At 44.0% G+C, this 27,864-nt stretch overlaps 1 protein-coding gene across 1 annotated transcript; it reads right to left on the bottom strand.

The window, feature by feature from the left end:
* Positions 1-1,553: 1,553 nt before the first annotated feature.
* FAM110D (family with sequence similarity 110 member D) lies at positions 1,554-27,864 on the bottom strand. The gene is made up of 2 exons (XM_069756459.1): positions 27,678-27,864; positions 1,554-3,035 (listed from the first exon to the last, which is right to left on the bottom strand). Exon 2 carries the CDS (start codon positions 2,970-2,972, stop codon positions 1,833-1,835), a length of 1,140 nt encoding a protein of 379 aa, XP_069612560.1. The 5' UTR covers positions 2,973-3,035; positions 27,678-27,864; the 3' UTR covers positions 1,554-1,832.

Here is a 27,864-nt window from a genome sequence, read left to right as displayed (position 1 = left end):
CCTTCTCTAGGTCTATATGCACTAATGTAAATTCACTCTAACTACTAATAATCTATCCTTAAGGCCCCGTCACACATAGCGACGCTTGAGCGATTCCGACAACGATACGACCTGTCAGGGATCGCTCAAGCGTCGCTATGTGGTCGCTGGTGAGATGTCACACAGTGAGATCTCACCAACGACGCAGCAGCGATGCGGCGACCTGTAGAACGATGCTATTTCATGATGATTCAATGGGACGTCCTGTCAGCGAGGTCGTTGGTAAGGTGTCAAACACAGCGATGTGTGCTACCCAGCGGGACCTCAACGATCAAAAAATGGCCCAGGCCATTCCGACATGACCAGCGATCTCACAGCAGGGGCCTGGTCGCTGCTACGTGTCACACATAGCGAGATCGTTACTGAGATCGCTGTTGCGTCACAAAACTTGTGACTCAGCAGCGATCTCGCTAGCGATCTCGCTGTGTGTGACGGGGGCTTTATGCTCTATTATCTTCACATGCGGAGGTAGACAAATGATGTCTGGGGTTAATCCCCTCTCTGGTGTGATACAGTATCACACCAGAGAGGGGATTGACCCCAGATATGGTTCGTTATCTGGCCACTGAGCATTCTTTGAACTGGGACAACATTGAGCTAAGTACTCTGTGCTTCTTACCGTACTCCTGATGAACCTTGGAAAAGTGACAACGCGTTGAGTTGCATTGTAGCTTGAAGTGTTATTTTGCTTTGCAAACAGGTGGTGTGGATATATGACATTTTGTTTGCTGTGTTTATCTATAGGGGTGAAGCATATGCATCTAAAGGAAGGAGCCTTGCTATGGTTAGACATGAGTGTTTTATTTATGAAATAAGAATTTGGGGAATGACAGTAGTCATCTGATGCCTATCCCTTCTTTGTGACAACATATAAAAGATCATTTGAATAATAAGTCATTGCAATTTTGCCACGCATGTTTGGATATATATATATATATATATATATATATATATATATATATATATATATATATAATCTGATTTTACTCCACTATCCATAATCACCCTTCTTTAAACACTTTTTTTTTAAAATGTTACTGGACTGAACTATCTCTTTTATCTTTCTTTGCTCTTAACTCAATTTTCTTTTGAGTATCTCAAATATTTACTGTCCTTTGATAATAGATGGAATTATCCTTTTGACAATCAGGAACACCAACTATGTGATATCAGCCATGTGGCCCCATGGTGTCTACCCCGGCATGTGAAGATAATAGAGCATATGGATAGATTATTAGTAGTTAGAGAGAATTTACATTAGTGTATGTAGACCTAGAGAAGGAACCTACATCTATTTGTCATGCCATTTATTCAAGACATGTAGATATCTTCTTGCATTTCATAGTCTCTCTATTCCACCTACTGAACATCATATCACCTCCCTGCCAAAAATTAGGGCCATATAGGGTTAGCAGCATGAGCAGCCGTTGAGCGGGGGCGCCATTGCGCAGGTTTTTAAGGTGCCAACCTTTGCTGGTAGGTAGGGATACTCAGACCAGTACAGGGACAGGCACCTGCCTGCGGTGTTCATTTCTATATTTTGTCTGGTGTTGTGCTTTTTTCATTTTTTCCTTTTATTTTTCGGTATCATTCTTGATATATTATAATAAAGATTGACATTTTATCTAAAGTGTAAGAATATATGGTGAGTTCCTGAAATCTACTCTTACAATTTTCATATTTTTTCAGCTGTGAAAGCAAGATGTAAAAAGTTACTGTTTCTTTTTTAGCCCTAGAAATGTTGGTGAGTCATCAATGGCTTGTAGTAGCTTTCAGTTGGGTCATGAACCATGTCAAACTGTAGATTCCCTTGTCAGCTGCTTATTTCCTTGACCTTCAATGTTACGTGCATGATGACAGCTGTATATCCACTTTATCACACGGGCATTTCGCTCAATAACAGATACAGGAGCTTTATCTTCTTTCTCTTCTTCTGCAGCACCAAGAGCACAACTCACTCTATCCATGGATTCCAGGCTGCCCATTGGTGTATTTTCTCCCTTTTGGTAGCTGTTAAGCAAATTCAACAAACTACCTTCTAGCCCACAGCTCTCAAAAAAATGTTGAGCTTCCAAATCAGTAAAAGTCAGCTGCTCTGCTAATTGGATCTCCTTAACATTAGAGGATGGGGGGCTAGGAAGCGGGCAAACAATGGTTTTACCTTTTCCCCTTTGCAACCGAGGTGATAGTGGTTCCTCTTGATTGCTGGTTTGGGCTGGATTTTGTGATAATCGAGAGCTTCTTCTTAAGAGTGGTGTCCCCTGGAGAAGCCGAATGACCAGTCCCGCCTCTTCATTATTGTTTTCTTTGCTAGATGATGCTACATCACGCTTTTGTCTATAAATAATAAGGGAGTCTGGTCGGTTCATTCTTTTACCACTCAATCTCCTTAAACAGTGAGATTTGTCTGTTGGAGACACAAGAGCTTTTTGTGGGTTATTTCCATGATTGGATGTCAAACAAGTCTGGGATAAAGGATATTTGCCACATAGACTACTTTGTTCTTTCTGAGGATCAAAATTAAGATTTACTTGCTTTTTCAGCATACTTGGAGAGAGGCTACTGCAATGAGATAGGATAGTTTCTGGTTTACACCTTTGTTCTGGTGAGGAAGGCTTTGATACAGTAGAAATTTGAAATACATCATTACACTTGTTGAAATGTGAGTAACTTTCCTTAGGGGATTCTTGTTGCTCAGTTGAGCTAAGGAGATTGTGAAAAGTGTCTTCGCTTTGGAATTGCAAACTACAAGGTAATGCTTTTGGTTTCCTTGACAGCACAGGGGTGAAGTTGGTGTTGATGGCAGGATTTTGCCTGCGATGTATTACTTGTGGAGATTTCACATACTTTGCTTTGTCTGCCTCAAGACGGTCGGATGCAGTCACCCTCCCTTTGGATCCACTGAGTGGTACAAGATGCACCACAGGTGTCATACTAACATTTGATCAGTCATGGATTGCCAAAGAATAAAACCAGAACTTCAAGGAAAACAGCAGCTGTAATATATAGAAGATATACATTTATACCAAAGATGAGTTGTAGTCATTCAACAATATAAATATTTTCGAAAAAATTATAAGTAGAGAAAATGATAGAAAACACAAGAAATAATAGAACAAAAGGGTGATAACAACATTGGTAAGCTTATTGAATAATATAACTAATAAAACACAGGTATCACTAGACCAAAGTGTTCACTGAAAGGAATCATATGTAATATTGCATACCCACATATATATATATATATATATATATATATGTATATATATATATACAGTTGGATAAGGATGCAATTTACATGAGTATATACAGTATATATATACTGTATATATATATATATATATATATATATATATATATATATATATATACACAGTATATATACACTGCTCAAAAACATAAGGGGAACACTAAAATACCACATCCTAGATATCACTATATTATATATTTCAGCAAATCTTTATTCATTACATATTGGAATGTGTTGAGAACAATAAAACATAAAAATGATCAATGTAAATCAAAATTAATATCCCATGGAGGTCTGGATTCGGAATGCTACTCAAAATCAAATTGCAGGCTGGTCCAACTTCAGTAATTGTGTTCAGTTGTGTGTGTGGACTCCACGTGTCTGTATGATCTCCCTACAACGCCAGGGCATCCTCCTGATGAGGCGGTGGATGGTCTCCTGAGGGATCTCCTCCCAGACCTGGACTAAAGCATCCGCTAACTCCTGGACAGTCTGTGGTGCAGCATGACGTTGGTGGATGGTGCGAGGCATGATGTCCCAGATGTGTTGAATCGGATTCATGTCTGGGGAACTGGCCAGACATTCCATAGCTTCAATGCCTTCATTTTGCAAGAACTGCTGACACACTCCAGCCACATGAGGCCTGGCATTGTCCTGCATTAGGAGGAAACCAGGGCCAACCGCACCAGCATATGATCTCACAAGGGGTCTGAGGATCTCATCTCGGTACCTACAGTTAGGGCCAGAAATATTTGGACAGTGACACAATTTTCGCGAGTTGGGCTCTGCATGCCACCACATTGGATTTGAAATGAAACCTCTACAACAGAATTCAAGTGCAGATTGTAACGTTTAATTTGAAGGGTTGAACAAAAATATCTGATAGAAAATGTAGGAATTGTACACATTTCTTTACAAACACTCCACATTTTAGGAGGTCAAAAGTAATTGGACAAATAAACATAACCCAAACAAATTATTTTTATTTTCAATATTTTGTTGCAAATCCTTTGGAGGCAATCACTGCCTTAAGTCTGGAACCCATGGACATCACCAAACGCTGGGTTTCCTCCTTCTTAATGCTTTGCCAGGCCTTTACAGCCGCAGCCTTCAGGTCTTGCTTGTTTGTGGGTCTTTCCGTCTTAAGTCTAGATTTGAGCAAGTGAAATGCATGCTCAATTGGGTTTAGATCTGGAGATTGACTTGGCCATTGCAGAATGTTCCACTTTTTGGCACTCATGAACTCCTGGGTAGCTTTGGATGTATGCTTGGGGTCATTGTCCATCTGTACTATGAAGCGCCGTCCAATCAACTTTGCAGCATTTGGCTGAATCTGGGCTGAAAGTATATCCCGGTACACTTCAGAATTCATCCGGCTACTCTTGTCTGCTCTTATGTCATCAATAAACACAAGTGACCCAGTGCCATTGAAAGCCATGCATGCCCATGCCATCACGTTGCCTCCACCATGTTTTACAGAGGATGTGGTGTGCCTTGGATCATGTGCCGCTCCCTTTCTTCTCCAAACTTTTTTCTTCCCATCATTCTGGTACAGGTTGATCTTTGTCTCATCTGTCCATAGAATACTTTTCCAGAACTGAGCTGGCTTCTTGAGGTGTTTTTCTGCAAATTTAACTCTGGCCTGTCTATTTTTGGTATTGATGAATGGTTTGCATCTAGATGTGAACCCTTTGTATTTACTGTCATGGAGTCTTCTCTTTACTGTTGACTTAGAGACAGATACACCTACTTCACTGAGAGTGTTCTGGACTTCAGTTGATGTTGTGAACGGGTTCTTCTTCACCAAATTAAGTATGCGGCGATCATCCACCACTGTTGTCATCCGTGGACGCCCAGGCCTTTTTGAGTTCCCAAGCTCACCAGTCAATTCCTTTTTTCTCAGAATGTACCCAACTGTTGATTTTGCTACTCCAAGCATGTCTGCTATCTCTCTGATGGATTTTTTCTTTTTTTTCAGCCTCAGGATGTTCTGCTTCACCTCAATTGAGAGTTCCTTTGACCACATGTTGTCTGCTCACAGCAACAGCTTCCAAATGCAAAACCACACACCTGGAATCCACCCCTGACCTTTTAACTACTTCATTGATTACAGGTTAACGAGGGAGACGCCTTCAGAGTTAATTGCAGCCCTTAGAGTCCATTGTCCAATTACTTTTGGTCCCTTGAAAAAGAGGACGCTATGCATTACAGAGCTATGATTCCTAAACCCTTTCTCCGATTTGGATGTGGAAACTATCATATTGCAGCTGGGAGTGTGCACTTTCAGCCCATATTATATATATAATTGTATTTCTGAACATGTTTTTGTAAACAGCTAAAATAACAAAACTTGTGTCACTGTCCAAATATTTCTGGCCCTAACTGTAATGGCAGTCAGGTTACCTCTGGCAAGCACATGGGGGGGCTGTGTGTCCCTCCAAAGAAATGCCACACCACACCATTACTGACCCACTGCCAAACCTTCATGCTGAAGGATGTTGCAGGCAGCAGGTCGCTCTACACGCCGTCTCCAGATTCTGTCACGTCTGTCACATTTGCGCAGTGTGAACCTGCTTTTATCTGTGAAGAGCACAAGGCGCCAGTGGTGAATTTATTATTATTATTATACATTTTTATAGCGCCATTTATTCCATGGCGCTTTACATGTGAATACGAGGCAAATATAGACAAATACATTAAACATGAGCAGATAACAGGCACACGGGTACATAAGGAGGGAGGACCCTGCCCGTGAGGGCTCACAGTCTGCAAGGGATGGGTGATGAAACACTAGGAGAGGGTAGGGCAGGTTGCGCGGTGGTTCAGTAACTTCAGGATCACTGCAGGCTGTAGGCTTGTCGGAAGAGGTGGGTCTTCAGGTTCTTTTTGAAGGTTTCTATGGTAGGCGAGAGTCTGATGTGTTGGGGTAGAGAGTTCCAGAGTATGGGGCAAGCACGGGAGAAGTCTTGGATGTGGTTGTGGGAAGAAGAGATGAGAGGGGAGTAGAGAAGGAGGTCTTGAGAGGATCGGAGGTTGCGTGTAGGTAGGTACCGGGAGACCATGTCACAGATGTATGGAGGAGAAAGGTTGTGGATGGCTTTGTATGTCATTGTGAGGGTTTTGAACTGGAGTCTCTGGGCGATAGGAAGCCAGTGAAGGGCTTGACATAGGGGAGAGGCTGGGGAATAGCGGGGAGACAGGTAGATTAGTCAGGCAGCAGAGTGTAGGATGGATTGGAGCGGTGCCAGAGTGCTAGAGGGGAGTCCAGAGAGTAGGAGGTTGCAGTAGTCGAGGCAGGAGATGATAAGGGCATGCAATTTGCCAATCCTGGTGTTCTGTGGCAAACGCCAAGCATCCTGCACGGTGTTGGTCTGTAGGCACAACCCCCATCTGTCAGGCACTCAGACCATCCTCATGAAGTCGGTTTTTAACCCTTTGCGCAGACACATGCATATTTGTGGCCTGCTGGAGGTCATTTTGCAGGGCTCTGGCAGTGCTCCTCCTGTTCCTCCTTGCACAAAGGCTGAGCACAGTACTGCAGTGTGCAGGCGCCGGGAAAGGTCAGAAGGCCAGGTGCCTGCGCACTGCAGTACTTTGCTCTACCCTCAACAGGGCAGACAAAGTACGCTGGAGCAGTGGCAGGAAGACAAGAAGAGGACGTCATTGCATGAAGATAGGATGTACTGGACCCGGATCGCAACGCCCATCGGACCGGACCGCAGCGGGACCGTCCCTGGGTGAGTTTGGTATAACCTGTTTTTCTTACCTTTCAGGTTACATCGGGGGCTTATCTACAGCATTAAAGAATGCTGTAGATAAGACCTCAATGGCGGTGGCCTTAGCTCATATACGATTTTTAGGGTGACAGGTTCCCCTTAAGTGTTCCCTTTATTTTTTTGAGCAGTGTATATATATATATATATCATCAATTCGGCAGGTAAAAGACCTGTTGCTGATTCCAAGTGTGGCATTTGCATTTGGTTGCTGTTGCTGTGAATCCACAACATGTGGTTAAAGGAACTTTCAATGGAAAAAAACAGACCAGCATAAGTCTGAAATAAATAAGAAATCCATCGGAGGGATATCAGAAATGTTAGAAGAGGCTAAATCAATAGTTTGGTACATTCTGCAAAACACAAAAAGCACAGTGGTGAGCTTGGGAAATCAAAAAGGCCTGGATGTTCACATAAGACAACAGTGATAAATGATTGCAGAATCCTTTCCATGGTGAAGAAAAACCCCTTCCCAACATCCACCCAATATTCTTCAGGAAGAAGGGGTTTCGGTATCTAAATCTATCATAAGGCTATGTGCACATGTTCAGGAATGTCTGCAGAATTTTCCTGAACAAAACCGGACTGTTTTTGCAGGAAATCTGCTTGCGTTTTTTTTCAAGTTTTTATCGCTTTTTTTTGCAGAGTTCTCGCTTTTTTTTCCTGAAGCTTCCCAATGCAATAATATAGCGGCAAAAATGCAAAAAATCCACAAAATTAATGAACATGCTGCATTTTTTACCGCGATGCTTTCTTGCGGAAAAAAGCAGCACGTGCACAAAAATTGCGGAATGCATTAAAATGATGGGATGCTTAATGTAAGCTTTGTTTTTTAGCGTTTTTTCCTCGGAAAACGGCCGAAAAATGCAAAAAAAAAACCAAAACGAAAAATCCTGAACGTGTGCGCATAGCCTAAAGAGAAGACTTCATGAGAGCAAATACGGAGGGTTTACCACAAAATGCAAACTATTAATCAGCCTTAAAAATAAAAAGGCCAGAATAGACCTTGCTAAAAAAAATCTAGAAAACCCAGCCCAGTTATGCAAAAGCATTCTTTGGACAGATGAAACTAAGATCAACCTGTACCAGAATGACACTGGGACACTAGTGTTTATTGCTGATAAGACAGAAACAGTTGGATGACTTCTGAAGTGTACAGGGCTATATTTTCTGCCCAGATTCAACCAAACGCAGCAAGGTTGATTGGACGGCGCTTCAAAGTAGACATAAACAATGACCCAAAATATAATGCGATAGCAACCCAGAAGTTTTTTAAGGCAAAGGCTACATGCCCACTATCAGGAAGACCAGTGTTTTGGATGCAGCTTACCTGCACTATGCCCAAAAAACAGCGTTCTACATTAGAAGCATAGTTGATGGGATTTCTATAAATCCCATGCCCACTGTGCCTCTATTTAACACTGAGTAAACTCACCCGCGGTGCAGGTATACGAGCCACGGCATGTCAATTATCTGCAGCGGAGATTAGCTTCTCGGCTGCGTAGTTTCACGCATAGCCATTCATTAAATGCGGTAAATCTGCATGATTTAGTGAAAAGGGAAAAAATGTGTGATTAGAAAGCAGCGTTTTGGAAGCACGAAAATACTCTGCATGCAAAATGCTGCTACTTCCTGATAGTGGGCACATAGCAAAATAAGTGGAATATTCTACAATGGCTCAGTCAATCACCAGATCTCAACCCCATTGAGCATATATTTCATATGACTAAGACACAATTTAAGGCAGAAAGACCCACAAACAAGTAACAACTGAAGTCAGCTGAGGGAAAGGCATTTGGTGATGTCCATGGCTACAAGACTTCAGGCAGTCATTGCCTGCAAAGGATTCTCTACAAAGTACCGTATATACTCGAGTATAAGCCGAGATTTTCAGCCCATTTTTTTTGGCTGAAAGTCCCCCTCTCGGCTTAAACTCGAGTCATATACCGGGAGGTCAGCAGGGGAGGGGGAGCGGGGGCTGTGTAATTATACTTACCTGCTCCCGGCGCGGTCCCTGCAGTCCCTGGCTTCCCCGACGCTGCAGATTCTTCCTGTACTGAGTGGTCACATGGTACCGCTCATTACAGAAATGAATATGCGGCTCCACCTCCCATAGGGGTGGAGCTGCATATTCATTGCTGTAAAAGAGCGGTAACTGTGACTGCTCAATACAGGAAGAAGATGCAGCACCGGGGAAGCCAGGGACTGCAGGGACCGCGCCAGGAGCAGGTAAGTATATGGGGAGGGGAGCGCTGCGCGATATTTACCTGCTCCTCACTCCAGTGCGGCCCCGTCTCCAGCGTCCTCTGGCAGTGACGCTCAGGTTAGTCAGTCGTAGTGACGTAGTCAGTGCGCACCCTCTGCTGAGCGACAGTGCTGGAGACGGAACCGCACGAGGAGCAGGTAAATATTGAAAGCGCCAGCGTCCTGAGCGAAGAGAGGTGAGTATGTGATTTTTTTTTTATTGCAGCAGCAGCAGCAGCATTATATATGGCAAAGCTTTATAAGGAGCATCCATGGGGCAATAATGAACGGTGCAGAGCATTATATATGGGGCACAGCTTTCTATGGAGCATCTATGGGGCCATAATGAACGGTGCAGAGCATTCTGTATGGGGCACAGCTTCCTATGGAGCAATAATGAAAGGAGCAGAGCATTCTATATAGCACAGCTTTCTATGGAGCATCAGTGGGGCCATAATCAACGGTGCAGAGCATTATATATGGCACAGCTTTCTATGGAGCATCTATGGGGCCATAATCAACGGTGCAGAGCATTATATATGGCACAGCTTTCTATGTAGCATCTATGGGGCCATAATGAACGGTGCAGAGCATTATATATGGCACAGCTTTCTATGGAGCATCTATGGGGCCATAATGAACGGTGCAGAGCATTATACATGGCACAGCTTTCTATGGAGCATCTATGGGGCCATAATGAACGGTGCAGAGCATTATATATGGGGCACAGCTTTCTATGGAGCATCTATGGGGCCATAATGAACGGTGCAGAGCATTAAATGTGGCACAGCTTTATATGGAGCATCTATGGGGCAACAATGAACGATATGGAGAATTATATGTGGCACAGCTTTATATGGAGCATCTTATGGGGCAATAATGAACGGTATGGAGCATCTTTTTTTATTTTTGAAATTCACCGGTAGCTGCTGCATTTCCTACCCTAGGCTTATACTCGAGTCAATAAGTTTTCCCAGTTTTTTTGTGGCAAAATTAGGGGGGTCGGCTTATACTCGGGTCGGCTTATACTCGATTATATACGGTACTAAAACTGAACATTTTATTTATGGTAAAGTTCATTCGTCCAATTACCATATATACTCGAGTATAAGCCGACCCGAGTATAAGCCGACCCCCCTAATTTTGCCACAAAAAACTGGGAAAACTTATTGACTCGAGTATAAGCCTAGGGTGGAAAATGCAGCAGCTATTGGTGAATTTAAAAAATAAAAATAGATGCTCCATACCGTTCATTATGGCCCCATAGATGCTCCATATAAAGCTGTGCCATGTATAATGCTCTGCACCGTTCAGTATGGCCCCATAGATGCTCCACATAAAGCTGTGCAATATAGAATGCTCTGCACCATTCACTATGGCCCCATAGATGCTCCATAGAAATCTGTGCCATATAGAATGCTCTGCACCGTTGATTATTGCCCCATAGATGCTCCATATAAAGCTGTGCCATATATAATGCTCTGCACCGTTCATTATGGCCCCATAGATGCTCCATATAAAGCTGTGCCATATAGAATGCTCTGCACCATTCAGTATGGCCCCATAGATGCTCCACATAAAGCTGTGCCATATAGAATGCTCTGAACTGTTCAGTATGGCCCCATAGATGTTCCACATAAAGCTGTGCTATATAGAATGCTCTGCACCGTTCAGTATGGCCCCATAGATGCTCCACATAAAGCTGTGCCATATATAATGCTCTGCACCGTTCAGTATGGCCCCATAGATGCTCCATATAAAGCTGTGCCATATAAAATGCTCTGCACCGTTCAGTATGGCCCCATAGATGCTCCACATAACGCTGTGCAATATAGAATGCTCTGCACCGTTCATTATGGCCCCATAGATGCTCCACATAAAGCTGTGCCATATAGAATGCTCTGCACTGTTCAGTATGGCCCCATAGATGCTCCACATAAAGCTGTGCAATATAGAATGCTCTGCACCGTTCAGTATGGCCCCATAGATGCTCCACATAAAGCTGTGCCATATAGAATGCTCTGCACCGTTCAGTATGGTCCCATAGATGCTCCATAGAAAGCTGTGCCATATACAATGCTCTGCACCGTTCAGTATGGCCCCATAGATGCTCCATAGAAAGCTGTGCCATATATAATGCTCTGCACCTTTCATGACATTGGTATTGTCGACCACCGTGAATAAGTGTCTCCCCAAGGGTCTCCGACCCCTTTCCTTCCCATCATCACGTTGGATATAATTGGCCACAGCGGCCTTTATTATAAACAGACAAACATTTAACCGTAACATGATCCGAGAAGGGGTCCTTGAAGCTAAAAGTCTGGTGTTAACCATAGTATAAACAAGTGGACAAGAGACCAACTGTAGATTACTCTCAGCCGTTACCCCACAGGCTCGAGAGCACCAAAATACCCCAAAGGGTTACCCTTGCCCATTTCCAACTTAGGAATCTGGCCCACCGTTACCAAGATTCCCCCAAACCACCAGACCCGCAACCAAAACATATACCAACTGGAGAATCCGTATCCCCACGGACCCCCCAGGCCAATTTAGTACCAACTCCAAGGACCCCTCCCCCCACCACCACGAGGATACTTGACCCCCTCAAGTACCCGAGACCCCACCAGCCTTAACCGCTATGGCCCGCTCAATTCCAGACTGCAGCCCGAGGGCCCACAAGTCAATGCCCACCGCGTTCAGATGAACGCCATCACCCAAAAGATATTGGTCACCACCACGCTCCAACTCAAAATGACGCACGGCAAAACCCCCATTCCGTGCGACAAAACCAGACACGGCCCGATTCACCTTGATGCGGGCCTTATTAATCTTGTCCACTGACCTAGCGTGCCTCCAGGATTTCCGTGGAACGATCTCCGACCACATGATAGACATGTCCCGAAAAGAAACCCATAGCTGTAGCAAGTCATGCTTAATGTCCCGGATCAACTCACGACAAGGGCGAACTCCCAAGTCGTTTCCCCCAACGTGTAAAACCAAAATGTCGGGAGGCCTGTCCAACCGCACGCCGTTGTGTACCTCCTCCAGGACTCTATTCCAACCTAAGCCCCGAAACCCCAACCACCTGATGACGGCAACATCCCTGGAAAAGCCGAGCTGTCTTCCATCCCGTCGGACATCTGCTCGCTTTGCACCCCAGTACACGTAAGAGTGGCCGACAGTCCACACCAACAGCGAGGATGAACCTGAAAAACATAACTTAGGCACGCGTCGACAACGAGTACAATGACCGACAGTCACCAGCCTCTCAGGGCTTCACATAACTCCGATAACGACCAGACTCCCACCGTCCTATCCTCTGTACCACAGCAGGAGCCAAACCACTCCGCGCCGCCTCCATAGCGGCCCCGATCCGGAAAGAATGCGAGGCGAACCTGGAAGAATCCACGCCAATGGCCTCCAAAGACTGCCAGAAAACCGCTACAAACTGGTATTTAGACAGAAAAGACCCGTCCTCATGACGTAACAAAGGCCCATCACCCCACGGGTGGAGCCTATCAAAATCCCACCAGCAATGGACAGAACACATAATGGACCCAGGAACGGCGCCCAAAACCACCCTTTTACCCCTTCCCGTCTGATCCGTCTTAGACTTCCGAATCCAAAACTGCAATGACCCCTCGGAAACAAAAAAGTCCCCCGCCCAAAGGCCCCCCTGATGAACTGTAGTGGGAGACACCAACTCCCCCACCCTCAAGGCCCCGTAAAAAGCTGTGCAATATAGAATGCTCTGCACCGTTCATTATTGCCCCATAGACACTCCATATAAATCTATGCAATATAGAATGCTGCTGGTGCTGCTGCAATAAAAAAAAAAAATGACATGCCTCTCTTGCTTGCAGCTCCTCAGCGTCCCGTCTCGGCGTCTCTCCGCACTGACTGTTCAGGCAGAGGGCGGCGCGCACACTAGTACGTCATCGCGCCCTCTGACCTGAACAGTCAGAGCAAGAGGATGCGGAAGACAGAGCGGCGCCTGGCGGGTGGAACGTGGACAGGTAACTATGACATACTTACCTGCTCCCGGCGTCCCTGGCTCCTTATCCCAGACAGCTGGTGTCCGGGTGCCGCAGCCTCTTCCTCTGTCAGCGGTCACTGTTATCGCTCATTAGAGGAATGAATATGTGGCTCCACCCTTATGGGAGTGGAGTCCATATTCATAACTTTAATGAGCGGTCCCACGTGACCGCTGAACAGGGGAAGAGCTGCGGCACCGAAGACTGTGGGACGGGCAGGGGGAGCGCCAGGAGCGCCGGGACTAGGTGAGTATGTCACAGTCCTCTCTCCCCCTCGAGTATAAGCCGAGAGGGGCACTTTCAGCCCAAAAATTTGGGCTGAAAATCTCAGCTTATACTCGAGTATATATGGTACGTTTGAGCCCCTGAATGAGGAGGCTTTGCAGAAAATTGTTGCAATTCCTAAATGTTTCACAGGACATATTTGTTCAACCCCTTTAATTAAACCTGAAAGACTAAACTTAGTCTTAGCAAATAGATCAATGGTTGCACTCAATTTTACTGTACTAAAGCAAGGAAATGTGCGATACATGAAATGTGAGTGCAGCCATTGATCTATTTGCTATGTATGTCTTTTTTGGTTATGCACCAGTTCAGACTAGATTGCTGTTCAGTCAGTTTTCCTATATTTACTATGCACTATTTTTTTTACTTGAACGCCCCGCCCTTCACCATGCTGTGATTTTAATTACATCCAAACACAGTTGGTTCCGACCTTCCTATAAATGCAGGCTTTACCATGTTATTAGCCAGAGGTAAGTGTTCACACTAGGCAGACAGGTCAGGTACCCATCCGATCTGAGATTACCTTGACGTTTGGTGGATGGGCTCACAATTTTTGGCCAAATCTTGTGCTAAGCTTCTCATGTGTTTTTTCATAGATTTCACAAGCCATTATGCTATTCACATTTCATGTATCGCACATTTCCTTGCTTTAGTACAGTAACATTGAGTGCAACCATTGATCTATTTGCTATTCAGCAGGACTATCAGCTGTGTATCCACCAGACTTCTGCACAACACAACTGATGGTACCAACCCCATTTATAAGGCAAGAAAGCCCACTTATTAAACCTGACAGGGCACACCTGTGAACTGAAAACAATTCCGGCTGACTACCTCTTGAAGCTCATCAAGAGAATGCCAAGAGTGTGCAAAGCAGTCATCAAAGCAAAAGGTGGCTACTTTGAAGAACCTAGAATATAAGACATATTTTCAGTTGCTTCACACTTTTTTGTTAAATATATAATTCCACATGTGTTAATTCATAGTTTTGATGCCTTCAGTGTGAATGTACAATTTTCTTAGTCATGAAAATACAGAAAAATCTTTACATGAGAAGGTGTGTCCAAACTTTTAGTCTGTACTGTATATATACATACAGTGGGTACGGAAAGTATTCAGACCCCTTTAAATTTTTCACTCTTTGTTTCATTGCAGCCATTTGGTAAATTCAAAAAAAGTTCATTTTTTTCTCATTAATATACTCTGCACCCCATCTTGACTGATACAAAAACCCAGAAATGTAGAAACGTTTGCAAATTTAATAAATAAGACAAAATGTAATATCACATGGTCATAAGTATTCAGACCCTTTGCTCAGACACTCATATTTAAGTCACATGCTGTCCATTTCCTTGTGATATTCCTTGAGATTGTTCTACTCCTTCATTGGAGTCCAGCTGTGTTTAATTAAACTAAGAGCACTTGATTTGGAAAGGCACACACGTGTCTATGTAAGACCTCACAGCTCACAGTGCATGTCAGACCAAATGAGAATCCTGAGGTCAAAGGAACTGGCCACGAGCTCAGAGACAGAATTGTGGCAAGGCACAGATCTGGCCAAAGTTACAAAAGAATTTCTGCAGTACTCATGGTTCCTAAAAGCACAGTGGCCTCCATAATCCTTAAATGGAAGAAGTTTGGGACCACCAGAAGTCTTCCTAGACCTGGCCGTCCAACCAAACTGAGCAATCGTGGGAGAAGAGCCTTGGTGAGAGAGGAAAAGAAGAACCCCAAGATCACTGTGGCTGAGCTCCAGAGATGCAGTAGAGAGATGGTAGATAGTTCCGTCAACTATCACTGCAGCCCTCCACCAGTTGGGCCTTTATGGCACAGTGGCCCTACGGAAGCCTCTCCTCAGTGCAAGACATATGAAAGCCCACATAGAGTTTGCTAAAATAAAACACATGAACGACTCCCAGACTATGAGAAATAAGATTCTCTGGTCTAATGAGATGAAGATAGACCTTTTTGGTGATAATTCTAAGTGGTATGTGTGGAGAAAAACAGGCACTGCTCATCCCCTGCCCAATACAATCCCAACAGTGAAACATGGTGGTGGCACCATCATGTTATGGGGATGTTTTTCAGCTGTAGGGACAGGACGACAGGATGTCATTGAATGAAACATGAATGGGGCCAAGTACAGAGATATCCTGGATGAAAACATCTTCCAGAGTGCTCTGGACCTCAGACTTGGCTGAAGGTTCACCTTCCAACGAGACAATGACCCTAAGCACACAGCTAAAATAACAAAGGAGTCGCTCCAGAACAACTCAGTGACCATTCTTGACTGGTCCAGCCAGAGCCCTGACCTAAACCCAATTGAGCATCTCTGGAGAGACCTGAAAATGGCTGTCCACCAACGTTTGCCATCCACCCTGATGGAACTGGAGATGATCTGCAAAGAAGAATGGCAGAGGATCCCCAAATCCAGGTGTGAAAAACTTGTTGCATCATTCCCAAGAAGCCTCATGGCTGTACTAGAAAGGGTGCTTCTACTCAATACTGAGCAAAGGGTCTGAATCCTTATGACCATGTGATATTTAAAATTTTCTTTTTTTTTAACCCCTTCATGACCCAGCCTATTTTGACCTTAAAGACCTTGCCGTTTTTTGCAATTCTGACCAGTGTCCCTTTATGAGGTAATAACTCAGGAACGCTTCAACGGATCCTAGCGGTTCTGAGATTGTTTTTTCGTGAGATATTGGGCTTCATGTTAGTGGTAAATTTAGGTCAATAAATTCTGCGTTTATTTGTGATAAAAACGGAAATTTGGCGAAAATTTTGAAAATTTCGCAATTTTCACATTTTGAATTTTTATTCTGTTAAACCAGAGAGTTATGTGACACAAAATAGTTAATAAATAACATTTCCCACATGTATACTTTACATCAGCACAATTTTGGAAACAAAATTTTTTTTTGCTAGGAAGTTATAAGGGTTAAAATTTGACCAGCGATTTCTCATTTTAACAACGAAATTTACAAAACCATTTTTTTAGGGACCACCTCATATTTGAAGTCAGTTTGAGGGGTCTATATGGCTGAAAATACCCAAAAGTGACACCATTCTAAAAAATGCACCCCTCAAGGTACACAAAACCACATTCAAGAAGTTTATTAACCCTTCAGGTGCTTCACAGCAGCAGAAGCAACATGCAAGGAAAAAATGAACATTTAACTTTTTAGTCACACAAATTATCTTTTAGCAACAATTTTTTTATTTTCCCAATGGTAAAAGGAGAAACTGAACCACGAAATTTGTTGTCCAATTTGTCCTGAGTACGCTGATACCTCATATGTTGGGGTAAACCACTGTTTGGGCGCACGGCACGGCTTGGAAGGGAAGGAGCGCCATTTGACTTTTTGAATGAAAAATTGGCTCCACTCATGTCACGTTTGGAGAACCCCCGTGTGCCTAAAAATTGGAGCTCCCCCACAAGTGACCCCATTTTGGAAACTAGACGCCCCAAGGAACTTATCTAGATGCATAGTGAGCACTTTGAACCCCCAGGTGCTTCACAAATTGATCCGTAAAAATGAAAAAGTACTTTTTTTTTCACAAAAAAATTCTTTTAGCCTCAATTTTTTCATTTTCACATGGGCAACAGGATAAAATGGATCCTAAAATTTGTTGGGCAATTTCTCCTGAGTAGACCAATACCTCACATGTGGGGGTAAACCACTGTTTGGGCACATGGTAAGGCTCGGAAGGGAAGGAGCGCCATTTGACTTTTTGAATGAAAAATTAGCTCCAATTGTTAGCGGACACCATGTCGCGTTTGGAGAGCCCCTGTGTGCCTAAACATTGGAGCTCCCCCACAAGTGACCCCATTTTGGAAACTAGACCCCCCAAGGAACTTATCTAGATGCATATTGAGCACTTTAAACCCCCAGGTGCTTCACAGAAGTTTATAACGCAGAGCCATGAAAATAAAAAATAATTTTTCTTTCCTCAAAAATGATTTTTTAGCCTGGAATTTCCTATTTTGCCAAGGGTAATAGGAGAAATTGGACCCCAAATGTTGTTGTCCAGTTTGTCCTGAGTATGCTGATACCCCATATGTGGGGGTAAACCACTGTTTGGGCGCACGGCAGGGCTCAGAAGGGAAGGCACGCCATTTGGCTTTTTAAATGGAAAATTAGCTCCAATCATTAGCGGACACCATGTCACGTTTGGAGAGCCCCTAAATATTGGCGATCCCCCACAAATGACCCCATTTTGGAAACTAGCCCCCCAAAGGAACTAATCTAGATGTGTGGTGAGGACTTTGAACCCCCAAGTGCTTCACAGAAGTTTATAACGCAGAGCCATGGAAAAAAAAAAATTATTTTCTCAAAAATGATCTTTTAGCCTGCAATTTTTTATTTTCCCAAGGGTAACAGGAGAAATTTGACCCCAAAAGTTGTTGTCCAGTTTCTCCTGAGTACGCTGATACCCCATATGTGGGGGTAAACCACTGTTTGGGCACACGTCGGGGCTCAGAAGGGAAGTAGTGACTTTTGAAATGCAGACTTTGATGGAATGGTCTGCGGGCGTCACGTTGCGTTTGCAGAGCCCCTGGTGTGCCTAAACAGTAGAAACCCCCCACAAGTGACCCCATTTTAGAAACTAGACCCCCCAAGGAACTTATCGAGATATGTGGTGAGCACTTTGAACCCCCAAGTGCTTCACAGACGTTTACAACGCAGAGCCGTGAAAATAAAAAATCATTTTTCTTTCCTCAAAAATGATGTTTTAGCAAGCATTTTTTTATTTTCACAAGGGTAACAGGAGAAATTGGACCCCAGTAATTGTTGCGCAGTTTATCCTGAGTATGCTGGTACCCCATATGTGGGGGTAAACCACTGTTTGGGCACACGTCGGGGCTCGGAATTGAGGGAGCACCATTTGACTTTTTGAATACGAGATTGGCTGGAATCAATGGTGGCGCCATGTTGCGTTTGGAGACCTGATGTGCCTAAACAGTGGAAACCCCTCAATTCTAACTCCAACACTAACCCCAACACACCCCTAACTCTAATCCCAACTGTAGCCATAACCCTAATCACAACCCTAACCACAACCCTAACCCTAAGGCTATGTGCCCACGTTGCGGATTCGTGTAAGATTTTTCAGCATCATTTTTGAAAAATCCGCGGGTAAAAGGCACTGCGTTTTACCTGCGGATTTTCCGCGGATTTCCAGTGTTTTTTGTGCGGATTTCATCTGCGGATTCCGCACGGTATTTTCCGCACCATGGGCACAGCGGATTTGGTTTTCCATAGGTTTACTTGGTACTGTAAACCTGATGGAACACTGCTGCGAATCCGCAGTGGCCAATCCGCTGCGGATCCGCAGCCAAATCCGCACCGTGTGCACATAGCCTAATTCTAAAGGTATGTGCACACGCTGCGGAAAACGCTGCGGATCCGAAGCAGTTTCCCATGAGTTTACAGTTCAATGTAAACCTATGGGAAACAAAAATCGCTGTACACATGCTGCAGAAAAACTGCACGGAAACGCAGCGGTTTACATTCCGCAGCATGTCTCTTCTTTCTGCAGATTCCGCAGCGGTTTTACAACTGCTCCAATAGAAAACCGCAGTTGTAAAACCGCAGTGAAATGCGCAGAAAAAACATGGTAAATCCGCCATAAATCCACAGCGGTTTAGCACTGCGGATTTATCAAATCTGCAGCGGAAAAATCCGCAGAGGACCAGAATACGTGTACACATACCGAAACCCTAACCCTAGCCCTAACCCTAGCCCTAACCCTAGCTCTAACCCTAACCCTAGCCCTAACCCTAGCCCTACCCCTAACCCTACCCCTAGCCCTAACCCTAACCCTAGCCCTAACCCTAGCTCTAACCCTAACCCTAGCTCTAACCCTAACCCTAAACCTAACCCTAGCCCTACCCCTAACCCTATTCTAACATTAGTGGAAAAAAAAAATTCTATATTTTTTTTATTGTCCCTTCCTATGGGGGTGACAAAGGGGGGGGGGGGTCATTTATCATTTTTTTATTTTGATCACTGGGATAGATTATATCTCAGTGATCAAAATGCACTTTGAACGACTCTGCCGTCCGGCAGATTCGGCGGGCGCACTGCGCATGCGCCCGCCATTTTGGAAGATGGCGGCGCCCAGGGAGAAGACGGACGGACCCCGGCAGGATCGGTAAGTATGATGGGGTGGGGGGGAGCACGGGGGGGGGGATCGGAGCATGTGGGGGTGGATCGGAACGCGGGAGGGGTGGAACGGAGCACGGGGGGGTGGAACGGAGCACGGGGGGGTGGATCGGAGTGCGGGGGGGTGATTGGAGCACAAGGGGGTGATTGGAGCATGGGGGTGAGCGGACAAGAGCACGGGGGGGAGCGAAGCACAGGACGGAGGGGAGCGGGGCAGTGTGCCGGGCAGATCGGAGGGCTGGGGGGGCGATCGGTGGGGTGGGGTGGGGGCACATTAGTATTTCCAGCCATGGTCGATGATATTGCAGCATCGGCCATGGCTGGATTGTAATATTTCACCCGTTATAATAGGTGAAATATTACAAATCACTCTGATTGGCAGTTTCACTTTCAACAGCCAATCAGAGCGATCGTAGCCACGGGGGGGTGAAGCCACCCCCCCTGGGCTAAACTACCACTCCCCCTGTCCCTGCAGATCGGGTGAAATGGGAGTTAACCCTTTCACCCGATCTGCAGGGACGCGATCTTTCCATGACGCCACATAGGCGTCATGGGTCGGATTGGCACCGACTTTCATGACGCCTACGTGGCGTCATGGGTCGGGAAGGGGTTAATAAATTTGCAAAAATTACTACATTTCAGTTTTTTTCAGTCAAGATGGGGTGCAGAGTGTACATCAATGAGAAAAAAATGAACTTTTTTGAATTTACCAAGTGGCTGTAATGAAACAAAGAGTGAAAAATTTAAAGGGGTATGAATACTTTCCATACCCACTGTGTATATATACAGTTCAGTCCAAAAGTTTGGACACACCTTTTCATTTAAAGATTTTTCTGTCATTTCATAACTATGAAAAATGTACATTCACACTGAAGGCATCAAAACTATGAATTAACACATGTGCAATTATATACGTAATTTCAGTTGTTTCACACTTTTTTGTTATGTCTTATATTCTAGGTTCTTCAAAGTAACCACCTTTTCCTTTGATGACTGCTTTGCACACTCTTGGCATTCTCTTGATGAACTTCAAGAGGTAGTCACCGGGAATGGTCTTCCAACAATCTTGAAGGAGTTCCCAGAGATGCTTAGCACTTGTTGGCCCTTTTGCCTTCACTCTGTGGTCCAGCTCACCCCAAACCATCTCGATTGGGTTCAGGTCTGGTGACTGTGGATGCCAGGTCATCTAGAGTAGCACCCCATCACTCTCCTTCTTGGTCAAATAACCCTTACACAGCCTGAAGGTGCGTTTGGGGTCATTGTCCTGTTGAAAAATAAATGATGGTCCAACTAAACGTAAACCGGATGGAATAGTATGCTGCTGCAAGATGCTGTGGTAGCCATGTTGGTTCAGTATGCCTTCAATTTTGAATAAATCCCCAACAGTATCACCAGAAAAGCACCCCCACAACATTACACCTCCTCCTCCATGCTTCACGGTGGGAACCAGGCATGTAGAGTCCATCCGTTCACCTTTTCTGCGTTGCACAAAGACACGGTGGTTTGAACCAAAGAACTCAAATTTGGACCATGAAGGCCTGCTGCACAAAGTCTCCTCTTAACAGTTGTTGTAGAGATGTGTCTGCTGCTAGAACTCTGTGTGCCATTGACCTGGTCTCTAATCTAAGCTGCTGTTAACCTGCAATTTTTGAGGCTGGTGACTCGGATAAACTTATCCTCAGAAGCAGAGGTGACTCTTGGTCTTCCTTTCCTGGGGCGGTCCTCATGTGAGCCAGTTTCTTTGTAGCGCTTGATGGTTTTTGCAACTGCACTTGGGGACACTTTCAAAGTTTTCCCAATTTTTCGGACTGACTGACCTTCATTTCTTAAAGTAATGATGGCCACTCGTTTTTCTTTCCTTAACTGCTTTTTTCTTGCCATAATACAAATTCTAACAGTCTATTCAGTAGGACTATCAGCTGTGTATTCACCAGACTTCTGCCCAAAACAACTGATGGTCCCAACCGCGTTTATTAGGCAAGAAATCCCACGTATTCAACCTGACAGGGCACACCTGTGAAGTGAAAACCATTCCCGGTGACTACCTCATGAAGCTCATCAAGAGAATGCCAAGAGTGTGCAAAGCAGTCATCAAAGCAAAAGGTGGCTACTTCGAAGAACCTAGAATATAAGACATAATTTCAGTTGTTTCACACTTTTTTGTTATGTATGTAATTCCACATGTGATAATTCATAGTTTTTATGCCTTCAGTGTGAATGTACAATTTTCATAGTCATGAAAATACAGAAAAATCTGTAAATGAGAAGGTGTGTCCAAACTTTTGGTCTGTACTATATATATACATACTGTGTGTATATATATATATATATATATATATACTGTATATATACACACACACACACATTTATTATATATTTATAAAATAGAAATATATATACCGTATTTAATCGAGAATCGAGTATAAGACGAGAATTTGAGCCCATTTGTTTAGGCTGAAATTGCCCCTCTCGGCTTATACTCGAGTCATTCTCAGGGGTCGGCAGGGGAGGGGGAGCGACAGTTGTCTAATAATACTCACCTGTTCCTGGAGCGGTCCCTGCACGTCCGTGGTTCTCCGGGCGCTGGCAGCTTCTTCCTGTATTGAGCGGTCACATGCTAGCGATATTCACCTGTCCCCCGTTCCACCGTTGGCGCCGCTGTGTGTTCTGTATCATCTGCAGTGACGCTCAAGTCAGAGGGCGTGATGAAGCGATTAGTGTGCTTACTGCCCTCTGCCTGAACAGTCAGTGCGGAGGACGAGGAATACACAGCAGCGCCGATGGTGGAACGCAGACAGGTGAATATAGCAAGTGCTGGGGGCCTGAGCGACGAGAGGTGAGTATGTGATTTTCTTCTTTTTTTTTTAATCGGAGCATCAGCATATGGGGCATAATAGTCTATGGAGCATCTTATGGGGCTACAATCAGCATTTGTGCAGCATTATATGGGGCAAATATCTCTATGAAGCATCTTATGGGGCCATAATCAGCATTTGTGGAACATTATACGAGGCAAATGTGTCTATGGAGCATCTTATGGGGTCATAATCAGCATTTGTGCAGCATTATACGGGGCAAATGTGTCTATGGAGCATCTTATGGGGCCATAATCAGCATTTGTGCAGCATTATATGGGGCAAATGTGTCTATGGAGCATCTTATGGGGTCATAATCAGCATTTGTGCAGCATTATGTGGGGCAAATATCTCTATGGAGCATCTTATGGGGCCATAATTAGCATTTGTGGAGCATTATACGAGGTAGATGTGTCTATGGAGCATCTTATGGGGTCATAATCAGCATTTGTGCAGCATTATACGAGGTAGATGTGTCTATGGAGCATCTTATGGGGCCATAATCAGCATTTGTGGAGCATTATACAGTGCAAATGTGTCTATGGAGCACCTTATGGGGCCATAATCAGCATTTGTGCAGCATTATATGGGGCAAATGTCTGTATGGAGCATCTTATGGGGCCCATCATAAACTATATGGAGCATTACATGGGGCTCCTGATTCAATATGGATATATTGAGGTATATGGAGGTAGATGTGTCTATGGAGCATCTTATGGGGTCATAATCAGCATTTGTGCAGCACTATACGGGGCAAATGTGTCTATGGAGTATCTTATGGGGCCATAATCAGCATTTGTGGAGCATTATACGAGGTAGATGTGTCTATGGAGCATCTTATGGGGCCATAATCAGCATTTGTGGAACATTATACAGTGCAAATGTGTCTATGGAGCACCTTATGGGGCCATAATCAGCATTTGTGCCGCATTATATGGGGCAAATGTCTGTATGGAGCATCTTATGGGGCACATCATAAACTATATGGAGCATTATATGGGGCTCCTGATTCAATATGGATATTCAAAAACACTTAACCTACTGATGTCACAATTAATTTTACTTTTATTGGTATCTATTTTTATTTTTGACATTTACCGGTAGCTGCTGCATTTCCCGCCCTAGGCTTATACTCGAGTCATTAAGTTTTCCCAGTTTTTTGTGGCAAAATTAGGGGTCTCGGCTTAAACTCGGGTCGGCTTACACTCGAGTATATACGGTACATTTATATATACACACAAGCATGCATATAACATGTAGTCTGAACAAACTGGCAATTCTGTAATATTATTTGATTTTTTAGCATATTTTGATTTTATCAATGCTTTAATATTGCCAGCAGCCACAATAAACGTTTCACACAATAAGAAGTAGATGGCATGGAGACGCAATGTTATGTAAAACAAAATAGCTGTCCATAAATTTTAATTAGTAGCCAGGAAAATGCTTTTATCTAAAGGCACGTTTTTCAAATAGGAACTACTCTAGCCTGTTCAAGTTTTAACAAGGGACAAGAATTATATCAGCCACCTACACCCAGTTTCATTCATTTACACACATATATATATATATATATATATATATATATATATATGTGTATATATACTAGATGGTGCCCCGATTCTAACGCATCGGGTATTCTAGAATATGCATGTCCATGTAGTATATTGCCCAGCCACGTAGTATATTGCCCAGCCACGTAGTATATTGCCCAGCACAGAGCCACGTAGTATATTGCCCAGCCACGTAGTATATTGCCCAGCCACGTAGTATATTGCCCAGTTACGTAGTATATTGCCCAGCCACGTAGTATATTGCCCAGCATTGTAGTATATTGCCCAGCCACGTATTGCCCAGCCACATAGTATATAGCAGAGCCACGTAGTATATTGCCCAGCACAGAGGCACGTAGTATAGAGACTTAAAAAAAGAAAAAAAAAACATATACTCACCTATAGCCCGTTGAAGTCCTGCTATACTTACCCTCCGCTGCCTTTCTCGCTCCTCTCCACGCTCCCGGGATCGCTTTATTGCAAGCGGCAGCTTGCGGTCCGGTCCCAGGGCTGGTGTGAGCAGGACCTATGATGACGTCGTGGTCACATGACCGACCGTGACGTCACGGCAGGTCCTTGTCCCACACCAGCCCTGGGACGGGAGCGGAACCTGCCACTTGCAATGGAGCGATCCCGGGAGCGTGGAGAGGAGCGAGAAAGGCGGCGGAGGGTGAGTATAGCAGGTTTTTTGTTTTTTTTAATTATTTTTAACACAACATATTTTTACTATTGATGCCGCATAGGCAGTATCAATAGTAAAAGGTTGGGGACACAGGGTTAATAGCGGCGGTAACGGAATGCGTTACCGCCGGCATTAACCCTGTGTTAGTGGTGACTGGAGGGAAATATGGAGCGTGCGGGGAGCGGAGCGCCGGGGACACAGTGTGGGGAGCAGAGCGCCGGGGACACAGTGTGGGGAGCGGAGCACCGGGGACACAGTGTGGGGAGCGGCGGGGACACGGTGCGGGGAGTGGAGCGCCGGGGACAATGACTACGGGGAGCGGAGCGCTGGGGACAGTGACTGCGGGGAGCGGGCGTCGGCCACTGACTGCGGGGAGTATGGAGCGGCCATTTTCTTCCGGACTGTGCCCGTCGCTGATTGGTCGTGGCTGTTTTGCAGCGACCAATCAGCGACTTGGATTCCCATGATAGACAGAGGCCAGGACCAATGAATATCTGTGACAGAAGGACAGACAGACGGAAGTACCCCTTAGACAATTATGTATATAGACATATATATATGTATATATGTGTGTATATATATATATATATATACAATTGTGCTCAAAAGTTTACATACCCCAGCAGAATTTTTGTTTTATTGGCCTTTTTTCAGAGAATATGAATGATAACACCAAAACTTTTTCTCCACTCATGGTTAGTCATTGGGTGAAGCCATTTATTGTCAAACTACTGTGTTTTCTCTTTTTAAATCATAATGGCAAACCAAAACATGCAAATGACCCTGATCAAAAGTTCACATACCCTGGTGATTTGGCCTGATAACATGCACAGACGTTGACACAAATGGGTTTGAATGGTTACTAAAGGTAACATCCTCACCTGTTTGCTTGTAATCAGTGTGTGTGCATAAAAGCTTCTGGGATCCAGACCGACTCTTGCACCTTTCATCCAGTCACTAACGTTTTTGGATTGGGAGTCATGGGGAAAGCAAAAGAATTGTCAGTGGATCTATGGGAAAAGGTAGTTGAACTGTATAAAACAGGAAAGGGATACAAAAAGATATCCAAGGAATTGATAATGCCAGTTAGCAGCGTTTAAACTGTGATTAACAAATGGAAAATTAGGGGATCTGTAAAAACAAAACCACTATCAGGTAGACCAACAAAAATTTCGTCCACAACTGCCAGGAAAATTGTTTGGGATGCAAAGAAAAACCCACAAATAACATCAGCTGAAATACTGGGCTCCCTGAAAACTAGAAGTGTGGCTGTTTCAAGATGTACAATAAGGAGGCACTTGAAGAAAATGGTCGAGTCACCAGAAGAAAGTCATTACTGCGCAAATGTCACAAATTATCTCACATACAATATGCAAAACAGCACAGTGACAAGCCTCAAAATGTCTGGAACAAGCTAATTTGGAATAATGAGACCAAAATTGAACTTTTTGGCAACAACCATAAACGTTACATTTGGACAGAGGTCGACAAGGCCTGTGATGAAAGTGACACCATTCCTACTGTAAAGCACAGAAGTGGATCACTGATGTTTTGTGGATGTGTGAGCTACAAAGGCACAGGAAACTTGGTCAAAGTTGAAGAAAAGATGAATGCAGCACGTTATCAGCAAATACTGCAGGCAAATTTGCAATCATCAGCCTAGAAGCTGCACATGGGACGTACTTGGGCGTTCCAATATGACAACGATCCAAAACACAAGGCCAAGTCGACCTGTCATTGGCTACAGCAGAACAAACTGAGTGGCCATCTCAGTCTCCTGACCTCAATATCATTGAGCCATTCTGGGGAGATCTCAAGCGCGCCGTTCATGCTAGATAGCCCACAAATTTACAGGAACTGGAGGTCTTTTGCGAAAAAGAATGGGCAGCTTTACCTTATGAGAAAATAAAGAACCTCATCCACAACTACCACAAAAGATTTCAAGCTATCATTGATGTTAGAGGGGGCAATACACAGTATTAAGAAATGGGGTATGTAAACTTTTAAACAGGGTCATTTTGATGTTTGGGTTGTCATTATGATGTAAAAAGAGAACATACAGTAGTTTGACAATAAATGTCTTCACTCAACCACTAGCCATGAGTGGAAAAAAAGTTTTGGTGTTATCATTCATATTTTCTGAAAAAAGGCCAAGCAAAAATTCTGCTGGGGTATGTAAACTTTCAAGCACCACTGTACACATATATATCTCTCTTTCGATATATCTATATATATATATACATATGTATAATGACATATATACCGTAATCACACATGTATATTTATATATACAAGTATAGTTATATACATGAGTATACACAGATATACACGCACGCATACATAACACGTTGACTCTATCCTTATCCAACCAACAATTAAGAGATCTAAAAATACAGACATCTGAGACAGCCCGAAATAGATAGAAATCTCCAGGAGATGCCAGGCCACAACCAGCTAAATGGTAGCTGAGCACTGGATGCATTTAGCTACAGTGTGTGATTTGGAGGAAAATAAGAATAAAGACATCATACAGGGAGACAATGGAGGAGACCTGCAGTATGGAAAACTAATCGCTGTAGAAGCACTTACATTTTCTTATCTAAGCCACAATGGACAAAATCTAATTTGAAATGCTTGAGTAATTCATGAAAAATAAAACTGTATATTCCAATGATGTTATTCGCATTTTAGAATAAGATACCATATGTGAAAGCAGACAGTATAAGGCACTCTCCTTTGCTTTAGATTAAGTCATACATATCGGAATAATCACACTCAGACATACTCCTCACCTCAAACAGCTGTTGCAGAAGGTGTCCTCAATCGTCTATGAATCACATCTTTTAACTTGCAGAATAGATATGAGATAGCCCCAAAGTCTGTTTTTTGTGGGGGTTAAAAAAGATGGTTGAAGGCAGAGTGTGGGTGCGTGAGAGAGTGCAATAAGTTACCTACTGTGTCATAGTGCACTGTAAAGTG

Source organism: Ranitomeya imitator, chromosome 3 (genome assembly GCF_032444005.1).
Source record: "Ranitomeya imitator isolate aRanImi1 chromosome 3, aRanImi1.pri, whole genome shotgun sequence".
Classification (NCBI taxonomy): domain Eukaryota; kingdom Metazoa; phylum Chordata; class Amphibia; order Anura; family Dendrobatidae; genus Ranitomeya; species Ranitomeya imitator.
The sequence above is the reverse complement of the archived record's forward strand: the minus strand, read 5'-3'. Positions and strand labels throughout refer to the sequence as shown.

Excerpts from the sequence above, each read along its gene's own strand:
- FAM110D (XM_069756459.1), bottom strand. The coding sequence starts at position 2,972 with ATGACACCTGTGGTGCATCTTGTACCACTCAGTGGATCCAAAGGGAGG.